This window comes from Aedes albopictus, chromosome 3, assembly GCF_035046485.1.
Source record: "Aedes albopictus strain Foshan chromosome 3, AalbF5, whole genome shotgun sequence".
Taxonomy (NCBI): Eukaryota; Metazoa; Arthropoda; class Insecta; order Diptera; family Culicidae; genus Aedes; species Aedes albopictus.
The window spans coordinates 75,297,050-75,322,049 of NC_085138.1; the positions used below are offsets into that span (position 1 = coordinate 75,297,050).

At 39.2% G+C, this 25,000-nt stretch overlaps 1 protein-coding gene and 1 long non-coding RNA gene across 2 annotated transcripts in view; both read right to left on the reverse strand.

The window, feature by feature from the left end:
* Window positions 1–25,000, reverse strand: part of LOC134291443 (uncharacterized) — a 388,672-nt gene that overhangs the window by 173,915 nt on the left and 189,757 nt on the right. The window lies entirely within an intron of this gene.
* On the reverse strand, window positions 19,979–20,545 carry LOC134291442 (V-type proton ATPase subunit G-like; the record flags this gene model as incomplete). Its single annotated transcript, XM_062859179.1, is given in 1 exon segment — window positions 19,979–20,545. A coding segment is annotated over 1 exon segment (170 nt), but the record flags the coding sequence as incomplete, so codon positions are not given.

Sequence of the window (25,000 nt, forward strand, 5' to 3'; positions counted from 1 at the left end):
TCAATTTAGGCAAGGAATCATAATACCCACGCTTTTCGCACCATTTCAGTGCAGAAACGAAGAATTGACCTTCTCACCATGCTAAAATTCAGGTCATTACTACAAATCTAGTACTTCACCGATCTTTCCTATTGTTACTTTTATATCAGGTTTCAGAGAGCTGGCTCTAGGGGCAAGTTATCCTTCATTTGGGACATTTCTGCCATCGCCATAATACCTACCATCATAATCTACCTGACGATAAAGGAAGGAAATAAGGATTAGAATGGGGATAAAGTCAGGTAGGAAAATAGGAAAAGATACACTTGAAAAGAGTACTAACGCATAAGCGTACCGCAATGGGCCCAAACAGCGCCCTGAAAAAGGAAGATTAAAATATTACGTCCATCGTTTTTCGGGATTTCTAGACCCCCCCTCCCCCCTCTGTCACGCACTTTTCCTATACCAAATACACGTACTGTCACACTTTTCTAGACCCCCCCCCCCTCCCCCAAATGTTGGACGTAATTTTTGAACGTTCCCAAAGGACACTGTAACAACGCATAAAGCGTAAAAAGAGCATATACACTTGTTCAAAAGTTTGGGTCACCCCCTCGAAAACATAGAAATGTTTTCCGGTCATATGTCAGCCAACTTTCATTTAATTCACTCGTTCTTGGACTTTATAGAATGATAAAGAGCTAGATTTGATTCGTAGGTACTTATCACAAATTTCATATGAAATTTTTAGCATAAAAAGTTTACCTAAACTTATACGTTTTTTCTAAATCTGAACGAAAAAGTGTTTTCGGTGTAATTCAAAATTTGGTCCACCTAATTTTGAAATGAAAGTTGCATTAGAACCCTATTTCTATCCTCTTTGAGAGCCATTCATTAGATTTTAGCGGAAAAATTCATAACATAATTTAAATTATCGAGTTAGGTTTACAAGTCACCGTGCAAAAGTTTGGGGTCACCTTCCAAATAAAGTCTAAGTCGGATTTTTATTCAAATCGTCATTTTTTGGATACAACTTCAATTCCTTCTTAGTTAGTTGAAAGGGAAGACACACAAATGGTTATGAAATATTCATAAACTAAGTTCTAGTTTAAGTTAAGGTAGAAAATTGTATATAAAATCATTACTATATCAGCAAAGTTCGTTATATAAAGTGCAAAAAGGATGGAAGTTGGATAAAAATGACTGATTCGTGAATTCTACCCTTTATAACTGCAAGTGTAAGGACCGCAAATATAACATTACCCCAAAATCCATAACATGTCATTTCTTCGAATGTACTATGTATTACATTCTAAATCATTTACATAAAAAAATATCCCTTTGCTTTGCACCAAAACCCAAAATCCTAAATGTAATTGTAGATTCTAAGCAATGACATTCGTTGTTATGGATTTTGGGGTAATGGTATATTTCAGTAACAAATTTTGAAAACGACGTATAATCAATGCTACACCATTGATTATACGTCGTTTTCAAAATTTGTTACTGATTTGTGGTTTTAACACTTACAGTTATATAGGGAAGAATTCACGAATCAGTCATTTTTATCTCACTTCCAACCTTTTTCGCACCTTATGGTAACGAACTTAGCGCATTTGATAAGGATTTTATATACCATTTTCGACTTTAACTTAGTCTAGAACTTAGTTTACAAACATTTCATAACCATTTGTACCAGGATTTATCCCGAAATATCCACAAGAGTTTCTCTCAGTATATAGAGTAAAGTGGGGCAATTTTTTGGTGTAGTAAATTTAACCCTGATTTGGGGAAAATCCAGATCGAATTTTAAAGTGTATTCCAGTTCTAACATCAAATATTAAGTGGTTTGAGGTATTCCTAATACCAAAGTGCCAAAACAGTGTGCTCCGGTTAGTAACATTCCACAAACACTAGATTCGAACTTTTGCCCCAGTGGTGGGGCAAGAGCTCGAATAAAACACACACATGCAAAAAGTGTTGTAACTCAAAAATGAAAAGACATTTGGCGTAACTTTGTTCAGCAAAATTTTAGCTCATGGATGGTAGAACCACCACACGGTATTAAGTTATTTTTATTTGCTTCAAATATTTGAAATAGGTTGAATTTTCAACTAGGGTCGAACTTTTGCCCCACCTTACTCTACCGCAGATGTTGTCGCGGAATTTTTGTTACAGTTTCTCTCGGGATTCCTTTTGAAGGAGTCCCAAGGATTAATCACTCATTTTACCAACATTGCAATGACATTTTTATTCCACATTTGATTGAATTACAGTTTAACATTATTTCATCACAGCTTGTAATCAGGCGTTGTTCAAACAAAAGTGGAGAAGTTATTCAGCAATCTTTTCTGCAAGCGCGATACAGGCATTACAGTCGGAAGTAATCTGTGTTATATCAGCCTCATATTAAACTTGTATTCAGCTATCATAACCTGCTGCGAAAATAAAAACAAATTGAAGTGCGAGGTGCAATTATGTTCATCCAGCTCTTCTAAAAATTTCTCAATTTGGGATTTGAACTCGTGATCTCCCAATCACCCGTCGCATGCCTTGCCGACTACGCCATCCTAGAATTGGTAAGTTGCTAGCTAAGAGTGAAACATGTTCACAAAGCTGTGAAAGATCAATATTAAGATTTATGGAAGGTTTCAATTATTTATTTAAAAAAAAAGTTGTGAAGATAACTACAACTTTGAAATTGCTACGAAAATTAGCAAGTGTTTCGAATATTTTGCATTGGTTTGTTGCACAAGACATACTTAATAATGAGGAACGTTCCAGTACTGCTCTATTATAATCATTTTGACCTGCTGTTCAATCGAAAAGTGATAATCGAACAAATAAATCATAAATCCGTTTATATAGCTTACTGTTAAACCATTATTGAACGTTCCCACAATAGCTGAAGTATTAAACATCAAAAGCATTTGTTCAACTTATGTAGACCACAATAATCAGCTATCGGAAACTGTGGAACATAAGCTTTTTAACGTGTAGAAGTAAGTTCTTCTTCAGCTTATATTTAAGCTAGTAAGGGCAAAGCGAACAAACGAAAATTGCTGACGTTTGTTAAGCTTATAATTAAATTCCTGTTCACATACGTGAAAAATGTTGCATTTTGGCCTATTTACAATGTGAATAGCATCATTTCAGCTTATTATTCTGCATTTGGTTTTGTTCAGCTGTGAATGTTGTAAACCAGCAATAGTTCAACGTGCATGCTTATTTATGACTTTGAATTGTTCCTTGGGGTTATTCCTGGGATTTCTACCAAAGCTCCTCTATGAGTTTAAGAAGTTTTTTTTTTCTGCGAAAATTCCTTTCGGAGTTTCTCCTATGAAATTTCCGATAGCAATCTTTTAGATTTGCTCCTTGGATTTCTACAGAAGTTTAGCAGGTATATTTCCCAAAGGTTCTACAAAGCAAGATGAATCATTCTTGATAATTGTTGATGTGTGTAAGGCATTCTAGGTCTTTTAGTCTTATCCGAAATTTAAGTTCCAATGAAGTCGGCTGTTCGAGTCCGTATGAAGTTGATCATCAATATTAACTTCTTTTCTCGATCAGCCTAGATAGCTGTGTAGTGTCGGTAGCGATTGTCTCAATTGGCTAAGAATAACACTACGGACGGCCTGTTCCGGTGGTAAGAATCCACCAACAGGTGACCCCTAATTCATGGTGTGATGCGGCTTTATGCTTACCGTGCCTAGGAATGAATGGCTAGGGGGGTCTAATAAAAACCTAACCGCTAACGGAGCCTGTGGAATACCAGGGCGCCCTCCACAGTATGTAGCCCTTACTGCGCTAACCGGAGCAATGGTGCAGTGGACCTTGTGTTTCTCCGAGACAATCAGCTGCCCTTCTTTAGTCTCACTTGAGGCTAAATAAGGGCGGGATTATGAAGATGTTGTTAATTAGTTTAAATTTTCACCTATATGGTTTCGCATTATGCGATTTACACAGTGTATTCTGTGTATCCTCGCCTTTGGCGTTTTCCAATCGATACCGATTTGGTTTTATTGTTGCTGTTCTTTGTTGTGCTGCTGTTGCGAAGAGTTTAATCTTACCTAGTTTGGGTAGTGGCTACGGTTAGGATAGCTCAGATCAATCTTCAGCATAAAAGAACAGCAACGATCAATCTTTGCAGACTTATGCAAAATGGTACAGCCCAAGTGGCCTTGGTACAAGAACCTTACTTTCGTAAGGGAAATTTCTATCTAGGAAACCTTGTGAACCCGGTGTTTGCCACTTTCAGTAAACATGAAATGGCAAACTCGCGTGTCATGCCTCGAGCCTGTGTGCTTGTCAACAACGCAATAGTTGCTACACTCATCTCTGAACTAACCACCAGAGATGTATGTGCTATCACAATTGATGTATCTGTTGGAAACCTCAACAGGCAATACGTCTATTGTTCTGTGTATTTACCACATGATGAACCATCCCCTACGGATGCTTTCAAACAAGTCATCGCATACTGCACTTCAAAAGGCCTTCCGCTAATTGTTGGCAGTGATGCTAATGCTCACCATATCATCTGGGGCAGCTCAGACATTAACTTGAGAGGCTCCAGTTTGATGGAGTACTTAAGTAGTACAGATCTTGCATTACTTAACATAGGCAACCGCCCAACCTTCATGGTATCTGCTAGAGAGGAAGTGTTAGATATAACGCTTTGCTCTAGCAGAATTAGTCACGAGCTGACCAATTGGCATGTGTCAGATGAAGAATCTTTATCTGACCATCGCTACATCTTTTTTGAACATTTAAATGTTACTTCGCAAACATTGCGTTTCAGGAATCCTCGGTCAACAAACTGGGATCTTTATACTGATTTGGTTGCAGCCAAATTTCATGGATATTCACCATCCATTGACACTCCAAGTGATTTAGATGATGCCGTTGATACTACAACGACCTTCATCATGGAAGCTTTTGAAGAAGCATGCCCTCTACGGTCTGTGAAGATCACAAGAGGAACCCCTTGGTGGAACTCTGATCTGGCGAAACTCAGGAAACAATGTAGAAAGAGTTGGAACAGACGACGTTCGGCTGGTTCGGAGGCTTTCAGGTCGGCTCGCAAGGCCTACAGGAAAGCTCTCCGGTCTGCTGAACGATCCGGCTGGAAAAACCTTTGTACAAATGTTTCCAGCTTGAGTGAAGTCAGTCGGTTAAACAAAATCCTTGCGAAATCTAAGGATTTCCGGGTGAACGAACTTCGTTTGCCAAATGGCGATCTGACTTCCTCTGATGAGGAAGTTCTGGAATGCTTATTCAGCACACACTTCCCTGGATGTGTGGATATTAAATCTTCGGATGATCCTGATGTCTTTTCTTGTAGTTATGATTCTTTAGCTTCGGCTCGGAGTATTGTAACTATAGAATCGATTGAGTGGGCTCTTAATAGCTTTGCTCCTTTCAAATCTCCTGGGGCAGATGGGATTTATCCTATTTTGCTTCAGAAGGGATTTGATTATTTCAAACATGTTTTGAAAAAACTACTTGTTTGCAGTTTTGCTACAGGGTATATTCCCAAATCCTGGAGGGATATTACTGTAAAGTTTATTCCGAAAGTGGGTCGTGCGTCGTATGAAGAAGCAAAGAGTTTCAGACCTATCAGTTTGACCTCTTTTCTTCTGAAATGCTTAGAACGCATTGTGGATCATCATATCCGTGATGTTCATCTGGCCAACGTGCCTCTTCATGTGAACCAACATGCCTACCAATCTGGTAAGTCCACTGTGACTCTTTTACACAAGGTTGTTTACGATATCGAGAAAGCATTCGCTCAAAAGCAATCTTGTTTGGGTGTTTTCTTAGATATCGAGGGTGCCTTTGACAACGTGCCTTTCGATGCCATATTGGAAGCCGCACGGAGTCATGGTATATCTCCAATGATTTCCAATTGGATTCACCAAATGCTCAAAAACCGATATCTCTTCTCGACATTGCGTCTAGCAGGGATTAGGAAATTGAGTGTTTGTGGATGCCCCCAAGGGGGAGTCTTATCACCGCTTTTGTGGAATCTCGTAGCAGATACGCTATTGAGGCAACTCAATAATAGCGGTTTTCCTACTTATGGTTTTGCCGACGACTACCTAACATTGTTAGTTGGTATGTGCATCAGCACCCTTTTCGACCTGATGCAAAACGCCCTTCAGGTAGTTGAGGGTTGGTGTCGCCAATATGGCCTTTCGGTTAATCCGAGTAAAACATCTACACTGAAACCTCCATTTAAGTCGATGCATGGCTGATCGAAAATAATTTTTACCGTGCAAGCAATGACAAAACTATAGACTTTTATATTTTTTAACACTTCGCATGACAAAGGAGATTTGTCAAAAAATATAAAACTGTATAGTTTAGTCATTGCCGGCACGGTAAAAATTATTTTCGATCAGCCATGCATCGACTTAAATGGAGGTTTCAGTGTATTGTTCTTTTCACGGAAAGGCGAAACCGTAATGGCGTTCGACCTTTGCGTCTCTTTGATTCTGAAATCGATGTGACTGAACAGGTAAAGTACGTTGGAGTCATTCTTGATTCCAAGCTTTCCTGGACACCTCACATTGAGTTCAGAATCAAGAAAGCTTGTATGGCCTTCGGGCAATGCCGGCGTACTTTTGGTACAACTTGGGGTCTAAAACCCAAGTATATCAAATGGATTTACACAACTGTGGTTCGGCCAATATTGGCTTATGGATGTCTTGTGTGGTGGCAAAAGGGTGAAGTGAGAACGGTCCAATCAAAATTAGGCCATCTCCAAAGGATGTGCTTAATGGCGATGTCTGGAGCGTTCTCTTCAACTCCTACGGCAGCGCTAGAAGTTCTCTTTGACGTTGCCCCACTACACATTCATCTCAAACAAGAAGCCCTTTCTTGCACTTACCGGTTACGGGTACTCGGTCTACTAGAGGAAACTCCTGTGAACCGCAGTTCAACACACACCTCGTTGTTTCCACTTTTGGTGAATTGGGACAAAATTGTCCTTGCTCCAAGTGATCTTACAATTGCTTGTAATTTTCCATATAGGACATTTTCCACGAAATTCCCTTCCCGGGAAGAGTGGACATCTGGTTATCTGGAAAGAAGTATTTCAGACGGCATCGTATGTTACACTGATGGCTCCCTTCTCGAAGGTCGAGCAGGTGCTGGTGTTTATTCTCGTGAGCTAAGGCTGTATCAGTCTTATTCACTTGGTAGACACTGTACCGTTTTTCAGGCCGAAATCTTTGCTCTTATGTGCGGAGTGCAATCAGCACTTCAGCAGCACGTAATGGGCAAAGTAATATACTTCTGTTCAGATAGCCAGGCTGCTATTAAAGCACTTGCTTCGGCCAACTCCAGGTCGAAGATAGTTATCGCTTGTCGAACTCAAATCGAGGAGCTGAATTTAGCAAACGCTGTTCACCTTCTATGGGTACCTGGTCATTCTTCCATCGCTGGAAATGAATTGGCTGATGAGTTAGCTCGCTCTGGAGCATCACATGACTTCATTGGCCCTGAGCCAGCTATTCCGATATCGAAGTGTTGGATTAAGCTTCAGATTCACACCTGGGCTGTCACTCAACACAGACAATATTGGAATAGTTTGGAGTCATGTCGTCAAACCAAATTGTATAGTGCTGAGCCATCTCTACGGGTGGCGAAGTATCTAACTAATCTGTCTAAGCAGAATTGCAGCATGCTGGTCAAAGCATTGACTGGCCACTGCCGACTCAGCTACCACATGGCGAATATTCAGCAAGCTGATTCATTTGCCTGTGATAGCTGTGAATCCGATTATGGAACTTCGTATCATTTGATATGTAACTGTCCAGTTTTCGCGCAACTGCGTTTCCGAGTATTCGGTAAACACTTATTAAGTGAAACTGACTTCAGGAACCTGAATCTTCAGGATATTCTGTTGTTCTTAACCCGCTGTGGTAAAGAGCTATAGGCTCTCTTTCGCTTTATGCGTTATTACAGTGCCCTTTTCAGGGCGCTGTTTGAACCCATTGTGGTACGCTTGTGCGTTAGTACCCTCTTCCAGGGTATTTTTCCTATTTCCCTACCTGTCCCTATCCCCATCCAAATCCTTTTTCCTTCCTTTTCCCTCAGATAGATGATGAAATAGGCTGTTATTTTGGCGATGGCACAAATGTCCCAAATGGAGGATAACGTGCCTCTGGAGCCGGCCTTCTGATACCTGATAAGCAAGATGAATCATTCTTGATAATTGTTGATGTGTGTAAGGCATTCTAGGTCTTTTAGTCTTATCCGAAATTTAAGTTCCAATGATCTTTAAGATCAAAGCATCATAGCACTCACATTTCGTTTTACAATATTATTTATCCACTCTTCTTGTACCGACTTATCGAACCCTCTAAGCAGAATACCCTCTTCGAATGAGTGTAATAAGTTTCGTACCTTTTAATTCCGCCCTATTTTGCTTATCCTTTGACAGATACGCGTATTTCGACTACCACTTGTAATCTTGTGGATAACTGACACTGAGGAAGATTACAAGTGGTAGTCGAAATACGCGTATCTGTCAAAGGATAAGCAACATAGGGCGGAATTAAAAGGTACGAAACTGATTACACTCATTCGAAGTTATCCACTCTTGTTCAGTAAATATACACGCAGGAACTGATGTATTTTATTTTATTTTTTCAAATTTTAGATGTTCTGTGTTATACAAATCATCCTAGAAATCAGATCATGCAATCTATACCGTAACAGCTAGTTTCTAGTACAAGTTTCATAGATTTCCGCGGCAAGCGAGACATAGGCATGCTGGTTCTACAAAACAAGATCGACCATTCATGATTTTGATTTTGATGTGAGTCAGATATTCTTCTTTTATTATCATCCAGAACATCAGGTCAACCAAGTCTGTGATAGTTCCTTTATTTTATTTCACAGATATGTACAATCATTTAGTGAGTTTAACCCTATTTATGCATAAGGTAATGCACATCTCGCTGGCGCAGTGTACGGGCAGCGTGAATAACTGAATTAAAATGATCTCAATGGATGAACGCAGTACTACAGATATTTTTTTTTCTAATATAGAAGTTCTTTAGACCCAAAAAAATCGTCCGAAAGATCAGGTCATATGATCTATGAGACGAAATTTGAAGATGCTTTTAACGACGATAGATACCCATGGAGCATCCATAAATCAATGTTGATTATTATCTCGGACGGGACATGACAGCTGGCTGGTACAAGCCCTCCTATTATTTTCAATACAGTTCATACGGGTGTTGCTTCAGTGTGGCCAATAATATTCATACGCAATTCCATCGAACTTGTTGACTATTTTTTTAACTACCTATACTGCTGCGATGAGTAAATTTCTCCACGTCAAGCTCGGTATAAAAACAGCATGGAAAGTGAAACATATCCTAAATGTTGATGCTTATCAACCTTCAACAAAACGAGATTTAAAAACCAGTAGCTACTAACAACACGGCAAACTTAACAACAAAAAGCCCTATTCTAAACTAACGTAACGGGACGCAACGCTGCTTTTTTTAAATCGATCAATCAGAAGTAGTCTTTTCTGACTGACAAATGGTTTCGTACTTGCACTGACACCTGACGGGTCCCGTCCCAGATTATTATCTATTATTTGAAATTTGCGAGGTTTTCTGGGCCCATCAATATTATATCAGCTATTGCCAATGTTGGTCCCAAATGATCTATTAGATGAGCTGAAGTATTGCCAGTTTTTCAACAACAAAACTTATCCAATCTGATTTTGTGAGTCTGCATATAGTGCTTCCACCATGCTTTTTGATATTTTTTGAATGTTCTTGGTTCTTCAGATCATTCTAGAGTTCAAGAAAAAAAAATACTACTGGACAAACCAACAGTTTACCACCTAAAGACTGTTCAAATTATAAAACGGGCATCATGCTTGTACGTTATTATTATTTTTTTTTTCAATAAAATCAATATCGGTTTTTTGCATAACTTTCAATAACCATTGTAGGAAAAATATAACATTGTACAAAATGTTCTTTATTATGTAAATGAAGTGGTTATAGTTAAACATCAATGAAAACCTATTTCTCAAGATGCTACATAACTTTCCACATACTTAACATGCATATTTTCATGAATGTTTTAATGCATTGGAAACAAATATTATTCTACTGAAGGTATAGCTCATTTATTAATCAGTAATAATGCACAAAGCAGCATCCAGCTTGATATAGTGAGTTGATTTATTTGATTCCAGTGTTGTCATTGCACTACGGATTTGACTCAAATTTATCCATCGTAGAAACATATTGCTTTCTGAGTGATACAGAGGAAAAATATACTTTTAATTGCTTTCTTCATCAAAAAGTTAATCCAAAAAGATGATCATAGTAAAAAATGCATACTTTTTGCGCCATTGATGCAAGTTTTCGACTCTTCTTGTTATCATTTATTTTCAACAAAGTTGATCCTATGTTATTGTACACCTTATTTGAAAATAACTGGATGTAAAGTTTTGATTGCCGACACCATTGTAATGTAAAATTTGTAATAGGTTGCATTGTTATTCGGAAGAACCTACAAAAAACGAACTGTTTTATTCCTTGGAATGTAATGAAGCACAGTTACCAATTCAGTAATGGTATCAAGAAGCGGTTTCTGCATTTTAAACTGCATCGTTTATACTTTTGATTGGAAGCATAAAAAAATGTTTATTCATTTTGTTCATGCCTTTTTGTTTTACAATTGAATATTATTCAAAAAATCGAGTCTCACTGAGACTTTAATATCCAAACAACTAATATGTCAATTGTGTATAAATTTTGCCTGAATGTTTGTTACTCATACTGCTGTAGCATGTCACATACTTTTTTATATCAAAAACGATATACCATATTTGAACAGTAATTTTGTATATATTTTCAATTTTCAGCAATCGAAAAATTCATCTCATTCTACACCTGCCCGTCTTTCTTTAAAAACAAACTATTTCAATCGAATCAATTATGATTAATATAATGAAAGATGATTTATTGAACAACGAAGCAAGGGTGGTTGAATTTGAACTACTTCTTTTTATAGCCCTCTGAAGCTGTCCGTTGTTGAACAGTCACTAATACTTTACTCTTGCAATAGAAAAAATAAAAATTAATAACTATTTAAAGAAAAACTAGAAAGGACGAGCAAATTTCCTTGAATTCTACTACTGTTCTTATCTACGGACAGATAGGCACAGAACCTCATAGGAGTTTGAAATGGCCATTAACTCAAGATATTTATGGCTTTTATTCAGGATTATTTCAGCAGTTTCCTCTGAGATTCCCTGAAACTCGGGATTCCTTCCCGGATTTCTTTATCCTCCGGGATTCTTCCAGGGTCCCTCGAATCAGTCTTTCCGAGATTCCTCCATAAATTCTTCGCAAGATTTTTCCAGGAGTTTCCTCTGAGATGTCTTCAGAAGTTCAAGGAAGATTCCTTAAGATTTTTTTTCTGGGATTCCTGGAATGCATTTCCAGGTAGAAATATTGGCATCACTATATGGGAAAACTCGGAAGAAACTCTTGGAGGAATACCTAACAAAACAAATGCTGAATCAATTATTTAAGAAGTTGTTAGATGAATTTCTCAAAAAAGGTTGTTCTGCAAGAATTTACTGAAATGTGAGAACCTAATAAAACAAAAACTCATAGATGATTTATTCACGGATCATCTGGAGTGACTTCATAAAGAATTCCTTACAAAAACACCTAAGGGAATTCTGTAACAAACACCTGGAGGATTTACATTAGGAACATCTGAGAGAATTCCAGAATCATCTTCCGAAGGAATTTAAGAGGATTCTGCAGAAACTGCAGACGGAGCTCCTGAAGAAATCGAAGAAGGAACTTCTTGAAAAATGCCAGGGTCTCTGCAGCATTTTCTTCTGTAAATCCAATCCCTCCCAGAATTCATGTAAATTTTCTCCCAGAAGTTGCTTCAGGGATTGCTCCAAGAATTCTTTGTAAGATTCATCCTGAAATCCTTCCTGGATTCCTCTAAGTGTTTCATCTGTGGTTATCCTAGGAGTTCCTTCTGGGATTCCTCCTGGAGATCTTTCTGGGTTTCTGCAGGAGAAACTTCTTTCTGGGAAAAACTAGGCATACCTCCTGGAATTCCTCTAGAAGTTCCTTTATGTAGGAATTGGTGATTGCTCCGGGAACATATTCCAGGAACATAATAGCATTCCTCTAGAAGGGCCTTCATCGGATCTTCTCACAAAACCTTCTGGGGTACCTCGGGGATTTTGTTCTGAGATTACACCAGGTGTTCTTTCTGGAATTCCTACAGGAATTTCAACCGGGATTTCTTCCGGAATTAATTAAGAGAGTCTTTCCGATATTCCTTCAAGAATTTATTCCAAGACCCAGAAAACATTGATTGTATTGGCTAGGCAGTCAGTCAGTCAGTTAGTTTGTTGCAGAGCAAATATAATTAATATGCCAAGGATTTCCAGTTGAAATTTCATCCAATTACTTTCAAGATTGCTTCAGGAACTTCTTCCGGAGTTCTTTCTGGATTCCTCCAAAAACTCCATAAGAGATTCCTCCGGGAGGTCAATCTGAAATTTCTCTAGGAATTCATTCAGCGATTCATCCGGGTAACCTTTCTGGAATTCAACCAAAAAAATCTTGCGGGGTTCCTTCAAGAACTTCTTCAACCGTTCCTCCAGGAACTCCTTTCAGGATTCTTACATTAACTCAATTCGGAAATTACTCCTTTTTTTACTTTCTGCAGAATCTTCTGGAATTCCCCCAGAAGATTATTCTGGAATTCTCCTAGATGTTCTTAATCCTTGTGGGATTTATTACGCAATTCAAGAGTTTTTTTTCATAGAACTACTTAGTAGGAGTGTTTTTTTGTTTCTGTGTTTCGAGATTTGTTGATTTTTTTCGGTGAAAAAAGACTTTCCAAATCGTTTTGGCATAACGTTTCGGCCTACTTCATTCAGCCATCATCAGATTTACACAAAACGTTTGTTCTCCACCACTGTGGTCTATCTGGAGTTCCTCCAGGGGTTCCTTCTGATTTCCTTACAAATGTCTCGCTAACAGTTCTATCTGGGAATTGTTTCTGGGAACCTCAAAAGAAAAATTTTTTAAAAATGTTATAATTTACGAGGCTTTCAGCCCTAGGCTGGTTCGCCTCGGAATCTGAAAATGTTCCAAAAAGTGGAATTATAGAAAAAATGTCTAAGGGAATGTATTTAGAAACTTCTCGAGGAATCTCAGAAGCAACTCCTGCAGAAATCTTGGATAAAAAATCCTTGAGGTTTTTTGGAACTCCTGGAGGAATCTCATAGGGAATTCCTAAACAAATCCTGGAAAGAATCTCTGAAGCAATCCCGCATGAACACCTGGAGGAATCACAAAAGAATCTCAAATCATCACAAGTATCTTTATTTATCAGCCTTGTCAAAACACGCCGGAACCCAAAAAAATCTCGACCAATATTGATTTGCTTCTTATTAGATTTCTCCACTATAATTTTCATTCATTTTCTATAAGAAACCCAAACTGGTATTGCCATTCAATACCCTCCGAATTTTCCTCAATGACATATCAAAGTTGATCCCCAGTATGTCTTTTAGAGTTCCACAAGTTTTTTAACAGGATTTGCATGGGTATTCAAGCTGAATTCCTCCTACCGTAGACTGAACGTGAACCGCAATCGTATCAGGCTTTGATCTTATGGTAGATCTAACTGCAACCCTTTTTTCCAGTAGAGTACGCATTGGAGTGTATAGAGACAAGATGGAACGAAGTTACGAAATACACGAAGATAGACAAACGTAGTTTCCTAGCAGCGGTTGAGCTCGTTTTGAACTCGACTTTTTTCAGCTATCGTGGAGAGAGCTACACACAAACATTCGGGGTGCCAATGGGATCGCCATTGTCACCAGTGATCGCCAACATCGTCATGGAAAGGCTGGAGCAGGAGAGCATGCATGAGCTGAAGGAGCACCAAATCGGCATAGTGGTGTATAAGCGGTACGTCGACGACTGTTTCTGTGTGGCACGGAGGGAACATGTGGACAAGATTCTTGAGACGTTCAACAGTTTCCACGAAAGACTGCAGTTCACGGTGGAGTATGAAGAAGATGGACGTCTTAAGTTTCTGGACATGATGCTGTCCCAGAACAACGGGAAGTTGGAAAAAGCTTGGCTGCCAAAATAGGAGAAAGGTCGTTATTTGGATTTCAATTCCGAAAGTCCATATACGCACAAACGTAACACGGCGATCGCTCTGGCGGATAGAGCGATCAAACTCACCGATCCAGAAACCCGCCCACAAGCGATAGGCGCGGTAAAAACGATTCTGAAGTGTAACAACTATCCGGAGTGGTTCATTCAGAATATCCTCGAACAAAGAGTTCATAAACACTATAATGAACTACAGAGCGGAAGTGAGGTGGAAGAAACAAAGTTTGTTTCCACACCTTACATTCCCCATTTGAGCGAAAACCTGAATAAAATCCTCAAGGAAAATGGATTAACTTTGGCACTTAAAGCGAAACACAAAATAAAAGATGAGATCTTTACCAAACTAAAAGATCCCATACCACCAGGACACCAGAAAAATGTGGTGTACTCTGTACCATGTGGGACGAATGACGGTAAGGTGTATATTGGACAAACAGGCAGAAAACTGGACACACGAATAAACGAACACAAAAATGACGTCAGACGAAAAGACAACAGAACAGGATTAACACAACACATACTATGCGACGGCCACAATTTCAACTTTGACAAAACGAAAATAGTGGAGCGCATCGCTGACCAGGAGAGCAGGATAGCGGCGGAAACATTCCACATCAAGCTGGTAGGCGAAAACAACACGGTGAACCTCCAACGTGAGTGTGGAACGTTTAACGCAAACTACAACGCGCTAGTGGTTAAGTTGCGACAGATGACGACCGACGAGAGACGACGAAGAGAGAACGAGAATCGACGACGAACAACACAACCATGACGTACCACATCAGAAGGTACGTGATCGCCCAGCAGTAAAGAAGGTGAAAGTTGCTGCGGTGATCGAAATGTGAGTTGTGGTGTGAAAAAAATGTTAATTGTTGTAAATGTTCATTAATGTTTTTTGTTAAAATAATGTATTTTCGTGTAATAAATTTTAGTGTCTGAGGATGGCTGAAGTAAAACAGTAAGCCGAAACGTCACAACGTTAAACCAATAGTTTTCATTGGCTCACCGAGAAACATCAATAAAACAAATAAATAAAAAACCCTTTTGAAGTCCTCACCCCAAAACCCCAGCGATATGCCTTTCAAAATGTCAGTCAGCGTTAACTACCTTCGGAATGCTTTACAGTTTCTCTGGAATCTCATTATTCTCATTTTCTCCAGAATCTCACTAGCGTCATAAATAAGCGCACACTTTCACGCGGGTGAATCACACATTTCGAATTCAATCACGCTATCCATGAAAGCCAACATTTTCCAAGACCACGAAACGTCAAGGACTTTGAAAATATTATCATATAAACCATGGCATGCAGTGCCCTATGGATTTCTGCACGAATTTCTGATGGCCTGCTTACTCTCACAGAAGAATTTGACGTTCGAGCGATGCCGCTTCGCTCAAACGTCAAATTGTCTGCAAAAGTAAATACTTCAGCATAAATTCTGGCAGAAGTCCATAAATGTAATGATTTTATGCAAGGATGGAAATCTAGTGATCATGATCAGATTTTGAATGTGTCGCGGTTGAAAGGCATCGCGCGATCATAGCAACAATTATAACAATTTGTCGTCAAGCATCATAACAAACTACGGTCCGAGAAGAATGATTCGCTCGACATGTGCGGGCGCGATGCGATCGCTATCATGAAGTCGAAATGATAAATTCGCGATTTCATTCACTTTTTGAGCATTCCTACTTTTTTAACTTGAAGATATTCTTTTGAATGTATTATTTCTAATAATGAATGCGGTTTACGGGTGCATAAGTGACCTAAATTGTGATGAATAAAATTTATCACGACTTGTAACATGATCCGATAACGGGTCATCACGCGATAAAGCGTGCATCAGATGCTTTGATTGCTCTGTGGTACGAGCACGGTGTGAGGCGTCGGCATCATGCTACTGCAAGAACAAGGCTATCTTGGATTATTTGTATCCTGTATTATTTATCGCTTGAAGTGATTTTTTTCCATCCTTGATTTTATGTTTACTGGGAAAATATTCGGTGTGAATGGAATAGAATAACAAATATATATCATACTTCAGGAATATGCTTGAGACCTTGTCAAGGGGTAGTCTTGGCTGAATGAATATAAGTTCACGTACATTTTGGATGACCTGGTATATTTCTAATCCATTGACAGTAACTGAAGGTAATGTTTTGGTTTAGAGGATCTACTTGGATATATTTCATAACAAAAAGACACAATTAAAGTCTTGGTTGATTTGGTAGATTGAATGGTTCAAATTAACGTACTTTTTGGAGGATCTAGAATACTTGTAATACGTGACGCAGTAGCAAAAGTTAGTATTTTGACTGAGAGGGTCTACTTGGATATGTTTTGATACGATATAACATTTTTGAAACGTTTGTTGATCTGGTAGATCAAGTAATCTTATTTCGGGACAATTTGGAGTGTCGTCGATATCTGAAATACTTTTGAATCGGTAAAAAATAGTTTCCTTGACTCAATGAGTCTTATCGAACATGTTCTGATAGGAGGAACGTTGTAAATTAATGAATTTATTTGAATCTCCCAGTATTACAACTCCAGGACAGTTTGGATGACCTAGAACATCCCGAAAAAAAATATTTAACGTAATATATCAGTGTTTCCCTAAGTATTATAATGTATACCATTGGAAAAACATAAATTTGTTCCGGAAATATGTGTAGAAAAAAGTCGTCCCGAAAGGGTTAAGTTGTTTGGAAAATAAACGAAAACTATTGTTTCTCTCTGTTTTCGATAATAAATCGCTTGCGACAACAATAGCGTCCCAATTATGAATGAAACATTTAACAATAGATGCTATTGTTGCGTATCCCATTGAATTCATATGGGACTTTGGAGGAGTTCCTATCCGCAACAGAAAAAAAAGCAAATTTTGTTTTCAGATTGTTATCAATAACTTATGCATATCAAAATTTGTTATTGAAATATTTAAAAAAATCGCTGTTATTAGGTTGTTATTGAAACTAACAAAACATGTTATTAAACAGGTCTTCCAGGAAAATTTTTTTGTTATAATTTTTGTTATTTTGCCGCTTATGACAGACATGTTTAGAACAGGATATGCTATGTAAATAACATGAAAATAACTCTTTCCGTTACTCAGTTATTTTTCCAAAATAACACATTATATTATGCTGTTGCTATTCCCTTCTGCTCGGGTGTTGTTTTTCAACCGGCCAACCTCCTCCTCAATCTCTTGAAGGTCAGGGGCCGGAAGTCTTTCGTCCTGTGCACATACTCCTAGATCTGTTACCACGCCACCTTCGGTACTTGCAACGTCGCCATTGAGGTGCTCATCGTAATGTTGCCGCCACCTCTCGACCACCTCACGCTCGCTCGTGAGAATATTCCCGTGATTATCTCGGCACATGTCGGCTTGTGGCACAAAGCCTCTGCGCGAGCGGTTCAGCTTCTCGTAGAACTTCCGTGTGTCCTTAGCGCGGTACAGCTCTTCCATCGCTTCGCGATCTCGTTCTTCCTGCTGGCGCTTCTTCATCCGGAAGACTGAGTTCTGCCTGTTCCGCGCCTGTTTGTAACGTGCCTCATTCGCTCTCGTACGGTGTTGCAGCATTCTCGCCCATGCTGCATTCTTCTCGTTTTTCAACTGTTCACATTCGCCGTCGTACCAGTCGTTTCTGTGATTCGGAGTCGCGAAGCCTAGTGCTGTAGCCGAGGTACTACCTATGGCGGATCGGATGTCCCTCCAGCCATCTTCAAGTGTAGCTGCGCCAAGCTGCTCTTCCGTTGGTAGGGCCACTGCTAACTGCTGCGCGTAGTCTTGAGCCACTTCTACGTTACGAAGTTGCTCGATGTTGAGCCGCGGCGTTCGACTTCGACGCGTGGTGATAACTGTCGAAAGTTTTGAGCGCATGCATACAGCGACTAAGTAGTGATCCGAATCTATATTCGCACTGCGGTATGTGCGGACGTTGGTTATATCCGAGAAGAATTTACCGTCGATTAGAACGTGGTCGATTTGGTTTTCTGTTTGGTGGTCGGGTGATCTCCAGGTGGCTTTGTGGATATCTTTGCGGGGGAAGAAGGTGCTTCGGACTACCATACCACGGGAGGCTGCAAAGTTTACGCATCGCTGGCCGTTATCATTCGATACGGCGTGCAGGCTGTTTCGCCCGATTACCGGTCTGTACATTTCCTCCCTTCCTACCTGCGCGTTCATGTCGCCGACAACGATTTTCACGTCACGCGGCGAGCAACCATCGTATGTTTGCTCTAACTGCGCGTAGAACGCTTCTTTCTCGTCATCAGGTCTCCCTTCGTGTGGGCAGTGGACGTATGAAAATGAGAGCGATACTAATTGAGATACATTATTCACCAGTTTGCCACAGTAGCGTCAAATAGTGGGATTTCAAAAGCTTTCGCTTAGCAAATTTTCAGCCTTTTATCATGGAAAAATAAATCTCACTTAACCCTTATGTGGCCGACAGGGTACCAAGACAACCAGTCATCGTATAAGATGTTGCATAAGATGTTAAAGGGAAGGCGATATGCGTACATTTTACATGCGCCTAAATGGCGGCATGCACGCATAAGGCCTCCACTTTATCATCTTATGCAACATCTTATACGATGACTGGTTGTCTGGGTACCCGGGTACCCAGCGCCCATTTGAAAAGCACGGTGTAAAAAAAAGCAAAAAGCTTGTCGGACACATAACGGTTAAGGGGTCGAAAATGTTTTTCGCAAGCTACAAGGGGACGAAACCTCCTAAAAGTTTGGGAAACACTGATCTAAATCATTTGGAGTGTTCAATGGTTGGTGGGTATCTATGAAATTTGGCCGCAATCAAATCAGTTAAGAAATACCAGTTGGTTAACCAGAGATTCCTGAAACGTGAAATTTTCGAAGTTTGGACATTTTACTGGAACAGAGAGAACAAACAGACCGTGTTGGAGAAAATACTTCAAATGAATACCTATATTTTTTACTGTACACATAAATATTGTTACAATTGTGAGATAACAACTTCATTAACAGCAGGACCGCTAGGTACATTTTTTGTTCTTTGCATGGTTATTCGTTCTAGTTTCGGGATTTAACAAAAATAATCGATAAGATTTTTTGGGACTGTACCTGCGTTACACCGTCTGGGCCGTCGCAGGTGATCTTCCATATAAACTAGAAGCTTGGCTTCGAAAGACCAACATGTTTACAACTACGATAATGATCAGATGATCGTACTAGCCGGGGGATACGGGCCGTCAGCAACCAAAGATGTTGCCACGGTATCGGTTTCATTCTTGCCGGGGAAGACGGTCCGTACTCTTGCAGGTTGAGGGTTTGTTGGTTTCGTTTTCGGGGACAAATGTTCGGGTAAGGTTTTTTCTTATTCAGGTTTGGGATAGTTTCTCTAGCTTCTGTTTCTCGTGAAAGTTCTTGAAGTAATGACATTTTTTTCGCATCGCCACCTACGTTTATTCATCGTTAGATCATAAACTCGTCGGCGTTGCTATCTGCAACAATGGACATAAACCTAGACATTTCATAAAAGCTAAATGTTTGGAAAATAATTTACTTCGTAAACGAAATAAATAATTCGGACCATAAATCATACACGAAATGCTGAAAAGAACTGTTTAAGCGCGTAATTACCACGCGACCTTCTTATCTACAGATAGCAAATGATAACAAACTTATCGCGTGTGTTATCTCTGTCATGTGGATTCTTGTTCGGATAGTACTTACTACTACTTAAATGACATGTTTAATGAGCTGGATTGGATAAATGTGATAGAAAAAAAATCAAAACGCCTTGGTTTCCTTAATTTATTATTCTTAACCTAGAGCGTTTCCTTCTTGCATGATCTTACGTTTCACTTAATACTATAAATATAGTGATATGGTATCGCCATGACACCACATCGCATCTGTTGCATTTCAAATTTTAAAACAAAAAGTATGAAAAACAAAAAAAAAACGAGCGAGAAAAGTACTGTACAATCGGCGCCAGGGAATGTTAGCAATGGTTTACAGTTTCACCAAACCGGCAACGAATTCAAATCGAAGCCGGTTGCGACGCGGATGCAAATGATCGAAAATTATCCTCCTCTTCCTCATCTCCGGGGCTGGGCTGGGCTGGGCTGCGGTCGTGCATCCGTTGTTTTTGGGCAGTTTATACCAGATGGCACACACGCACACGCACGCCCTCTTTACTGGCGGTAGTTCTTGTGCAGTTCCAGCTTGATGGCATAGACGTACTCGAGCACGTCCTTGATGACGAATTCCTTGTGAGAGCTGAGGGCCCGGTTCATCTCGTCGATGCGCACCCGAGTGTCGGCGTCAATCTTGTTGGAGACACCCTCGCGCGAGCCGATGTGCTGTGGGTAGGAAAAGTAGATGGAAATAGATGAAGTTTATAGTTTTAGTTTCCTAAAATTATCTGTGGTTTTAATGTAAAAGGGCTAGGTATAATTCAATAGGGTTTGAGTACCCACATTTCTCCGAGATTCTTTCAGGAACTTCTCCCAGAACTTTTTCAGTAACTCCTTCTTGGATTACTCTAGGAATTTCTTTCGGGATTCCATTTGGGACTCTTTTCGGTTCTCCTCTTGGAACTCCTTCTAGGTTTCCTCCAAAAGTTCTTTTCGAGATCCCTCCGGGATTACTGGCCCAACAGTAAGAAAAGGTTACCCGAATGTGATTTGATCATTACCGTAGATCAGGGGTTCCCAACCTTTTTGAGGTGGTGACCCCCTTTAGGAATTGTCAAACATCTGGGGCCCTATGATTTTTTTTCGGAAAAAAATATACATTAAATGAACGAATCCGAGTTTTTTCGATACAGTGACGTAGCCAGAAATTCACTGTGGGAGGGATTTTCGATGATCAATGATACGTTTTTTTTTTATTTGCCACTCACATTTCGTAAACAATAGTGTCATGTCCGATTTTTTTTTCTTTTGAAGGCGTTTTATACTGAAAATTTGTTCCTCAAATTATGGCTTTTGGGGGTAGCGGTATGCAAAATTAAAAATTTGTGTAATTTGCACAGAATAGAATAAAAATTTAACATATTTTTTGGTAACATCGCGACCCCCCGAACTGGCTACGCCCTCCCCCCCTTGTGATTGTTTCATCAGCCATGTTTTTCCAGGAAGATTCATAAACACATGGGGGCGCACGGTTGTTGATACCAATGTTGTCCATGTTAAATGGCATCTTACTCCATAGTAGATGACCCTTTTGCATCTCTTCCGTTTTATGAGCCAACTTTTAAAAACGCTAAAAATCGATGAAACAGCATTAGCTTCGTGAATGTTCCCGCAGAAGTATCAAGCAAACACTTGTTAGTTGCTGTTAACACTTCGAATGCCTTACAAATGAGACTATTCATCATTGAAAACGACGAAAGTTTGAAAATTAACATCTTATCCCACTTCAACCTACTTTAAGACGAGAGTTTGGCATAACTTCATTTGCCGGAACAAATCTCATTTTCTTCTTTTGTCACTTTGCTCGTTGACTCGTCAAGGGGGGGAATGAAAAATAATAAACGTATTTCACGAAAAATTACCCAAACAATTAGGCAAAATCGTCAAACTCATCAGATTTGTTAAGAAATTTTCTCGACGACTCTAATTTTACTTTAAAATTTTTAAATTTCCTAAATAATTTATTTGTATCCCCCCTCAAAATGTCGAATTCTGACAAAAAATTTCCGAGGGGGGGGGGGGGTGACATCAGAGAAAATTGAAATTTGTGTCAGCCTAATAGTCGTTTGACAAAATTATCATTTGGCATGTTTCTAAAATTTAACGTTGTAACGTCACACTACTAATTTCCATTTTAAACATACATTTTCAATGAAAACTAACTGTTCAACAGATCATACTTATTGGTAACTTAACAAGGATTCCAAATTTGCAAAAATATTTGAGGATTTACGATCGAATTTACGAGTTATAGTGAAAAATCTGACCAGAAAGGGGTCAAAACGTTGTAACGTCACGGTAGAATGTGTCATAATTATAACAGCGCAAATGCAGGGTGCTTACTTTGCCCCTTCTGCCCATTATGCCCACCTACTCATATGTATGAACTCTTGTGGGATATGATAAGCTTCATAACTAGGGTTATGGGAGAAGATGGCCTTATAAGCCAGGTAGAAGATCCTGGAAAACCGAGAATCCTCAGGAAATTTCATTTCACAGAGAAAAACCTGCAATTCTCAGTATCGTGATTACTCGAGAAATTTTGCACCGATGAAAATACAATAAATCGTAGATCTACTCCGAAATCTACAGAGTTATTCACTACATATTGAGTCTGAATAAAAAAAAATCGATCATGTAGTGTTAATGTGTCCAATGTCCATGTGTCCATTCTGTCAGGGTTTCTTTCTGGAATTTCTTTGGAAATATCTTTTGAAATTCCTCCAAGGATTTTTACAACATTCCTTCCGTAATTTTTCACGCTATTTGTCTTGGTATTCATTTTTTTATTCTTTCCGGAGATTTTTCCGGATTCCTACCAGCATTTTTCCAAGATTCGAAAATTTCTTTTGGGGATACATCCTTGAGAATCTCCCAGGATTCCGATTGATTTCTTCTGAAAATTTTACGGGAATCTAATAATAATTCTTTAGAGATTTTCTGAGTATTGCTCTCAGAGTTCCTGTGGGTTTCTACCAGCATTTATCACAAGATCTCCAGTCTCCACAAGATTTTTTTTAGAATACACCGCAGATGTTGTCGTGGAATTTCTGTTAGAAATTCTCCCGGAATTTCTCTTGAAGGAGTTATTCCTGGAATTTCTACTGAAGCTCCTTCCACGGTTTAAAGGAGTTTTTCACTTATTTTCTACAGGAATTCCTTCCGGGATTTCTCCCGAAGTGTCTCCTATGATTTCTTTAAGAAATTTCCTATAGCTTTCTTCTAGAGTTTCTCCTTGGATTTCTACAACTGTATCAGCTGGTATATTTCCCAAAGGTTCTCGCGGGATTTCTTTTAAGATTTCGCTCGGAGCTTCTGTGAGAAAGATTGCTTCCGTCGTTGATCCTGGATGTCTCTCAGAGTTTTTCAGAATTTATCCTGGACTTTCTCCTAAGGTGTTTTAGAGAGTTTTCTGGGACTTCTGCAGGACCTACTGCTGGTATTTCTTATGGAGTTTTGTCCCGTTGATAATCTAACTTATTGTAGTGATCCATCTTAGATTATTTTCTTACAGATCTCTTGGCGGATTTTATCGAGATTATTCCCAGAGCTCTTCTTGGAATCTCTACCAGAAGCTATCCCGAGTTTCTGGATGCTCCCCTTTGGGATTTCTTTATAAATTGCTTCCAAAGTTCTTGGAGATTTTTTCAAAGAGTTTTACTCGGAATATCTCCTGGAAAAACTTACGAGATTTTTGTAAGAAATTCCCGGAGAAACATCTGAAGGAATCCCGGTCAAATTTTCCGAAAATCTCCGCAAAGGCTTCTTAGAGAAATTTCGAGAGGAACTACGAAATAAATTCTGAGAGAAACTAGGACATCTCGGAACAGAAAAAGTTCTAGAACTAATTCCAAGAAAAACTATCCCGAAACCACTAAGAGAAATTAGAAAAACTTTGGAAAACTTTTGGAAAGATATCCGGGAGGATTCCAGCGAGAAACTCCGGATGAAAGTCCGGGGGGTACATCATGTGTCAGTAGGTCGGCTACAGAGGCACATACTCTAAAAACCTCGATAAACCTGAAATCGTGAAAAATCTCGGAAGGAGCTATTTATTATGCAAGCAAATACAAAAGAAAACAGTGTAGAATTAGCTTAAGTAGAAATACACATAAATAATAAAAAATAAATAAAAAAAACCTCTCGATATAGGGGAACTTACGTATTCTAGGCAGTTTTGTTCTCTTCGTCATGGGGGGTTTTTTGAAACCTGTTGGTCTCAAACTTGGCCTCAAATCCTTCCCCACCAAGCTGAGTTATATGCCAAAATTTCAGGCAATTCGGTCCACAAAAACCCCCCATGACGAAGAGAACAAACCTGCCGATAATACCCTTCGTCACCCTACTTGGGAAAACTGGAGAAAGCCAGAAAAGAAAAAAATCTTTGATAATTTCAAGAAAAAACTGCGAGAAACTGGAAATTAATTTAAAGGAGAAATTCTGGAAGGATTTGAAGGAAACATCATGAGTTGAATTTCGAAATCTCAACATTACTACATCGCTAGCACAGAGTACAAACACAGACAAACAGACGTCTTACTCTACTTACTTTCCATCGTTTTCTTTTTTAACGGATCATTCAAATATTCTGTAGTTCGCAAATCTCTTGCTCACGGCGCTTGCATCGTTTTCGCTCCTGTTTGACGATTGCCCACTACCGCCATCTACTCAGTGAGTTTGTGAAATACAGCGTTATTAGCATTGGGCTATTTTGTTTTTGTGACAATGATTTTCATCGTATGTTGTTCCAAGTGTTACGTCTGTTTGTCTGTGGTACAAACATCCAAGTTCAAATTCAAAATTGTGTACATATTAAATTTAACGGACATATAGTCTGTGGAATTACTCATTGACCTCCTGATGTTTTTTTTCTGATTTTTTAAAGTGTTTGGACGTCATTGTAGGTGGAAATGTCAAAGCAATTTTAAGGAAAAGTTTAGAAATATACCTCAATTGGTTTTTGCATTATATTCGAAAGGTTTTTGCTTTTTTGTGTTATGAAGTAGAAAAGACATGAAATGATGTGGGTGATTGCAAATTAGGGTCTTGTACCATTCGGGCAGGTGTACCTATTTTGGGCACTTGCCGCTATAACTAAGTCAATTTCAAACCGATTGATTTGA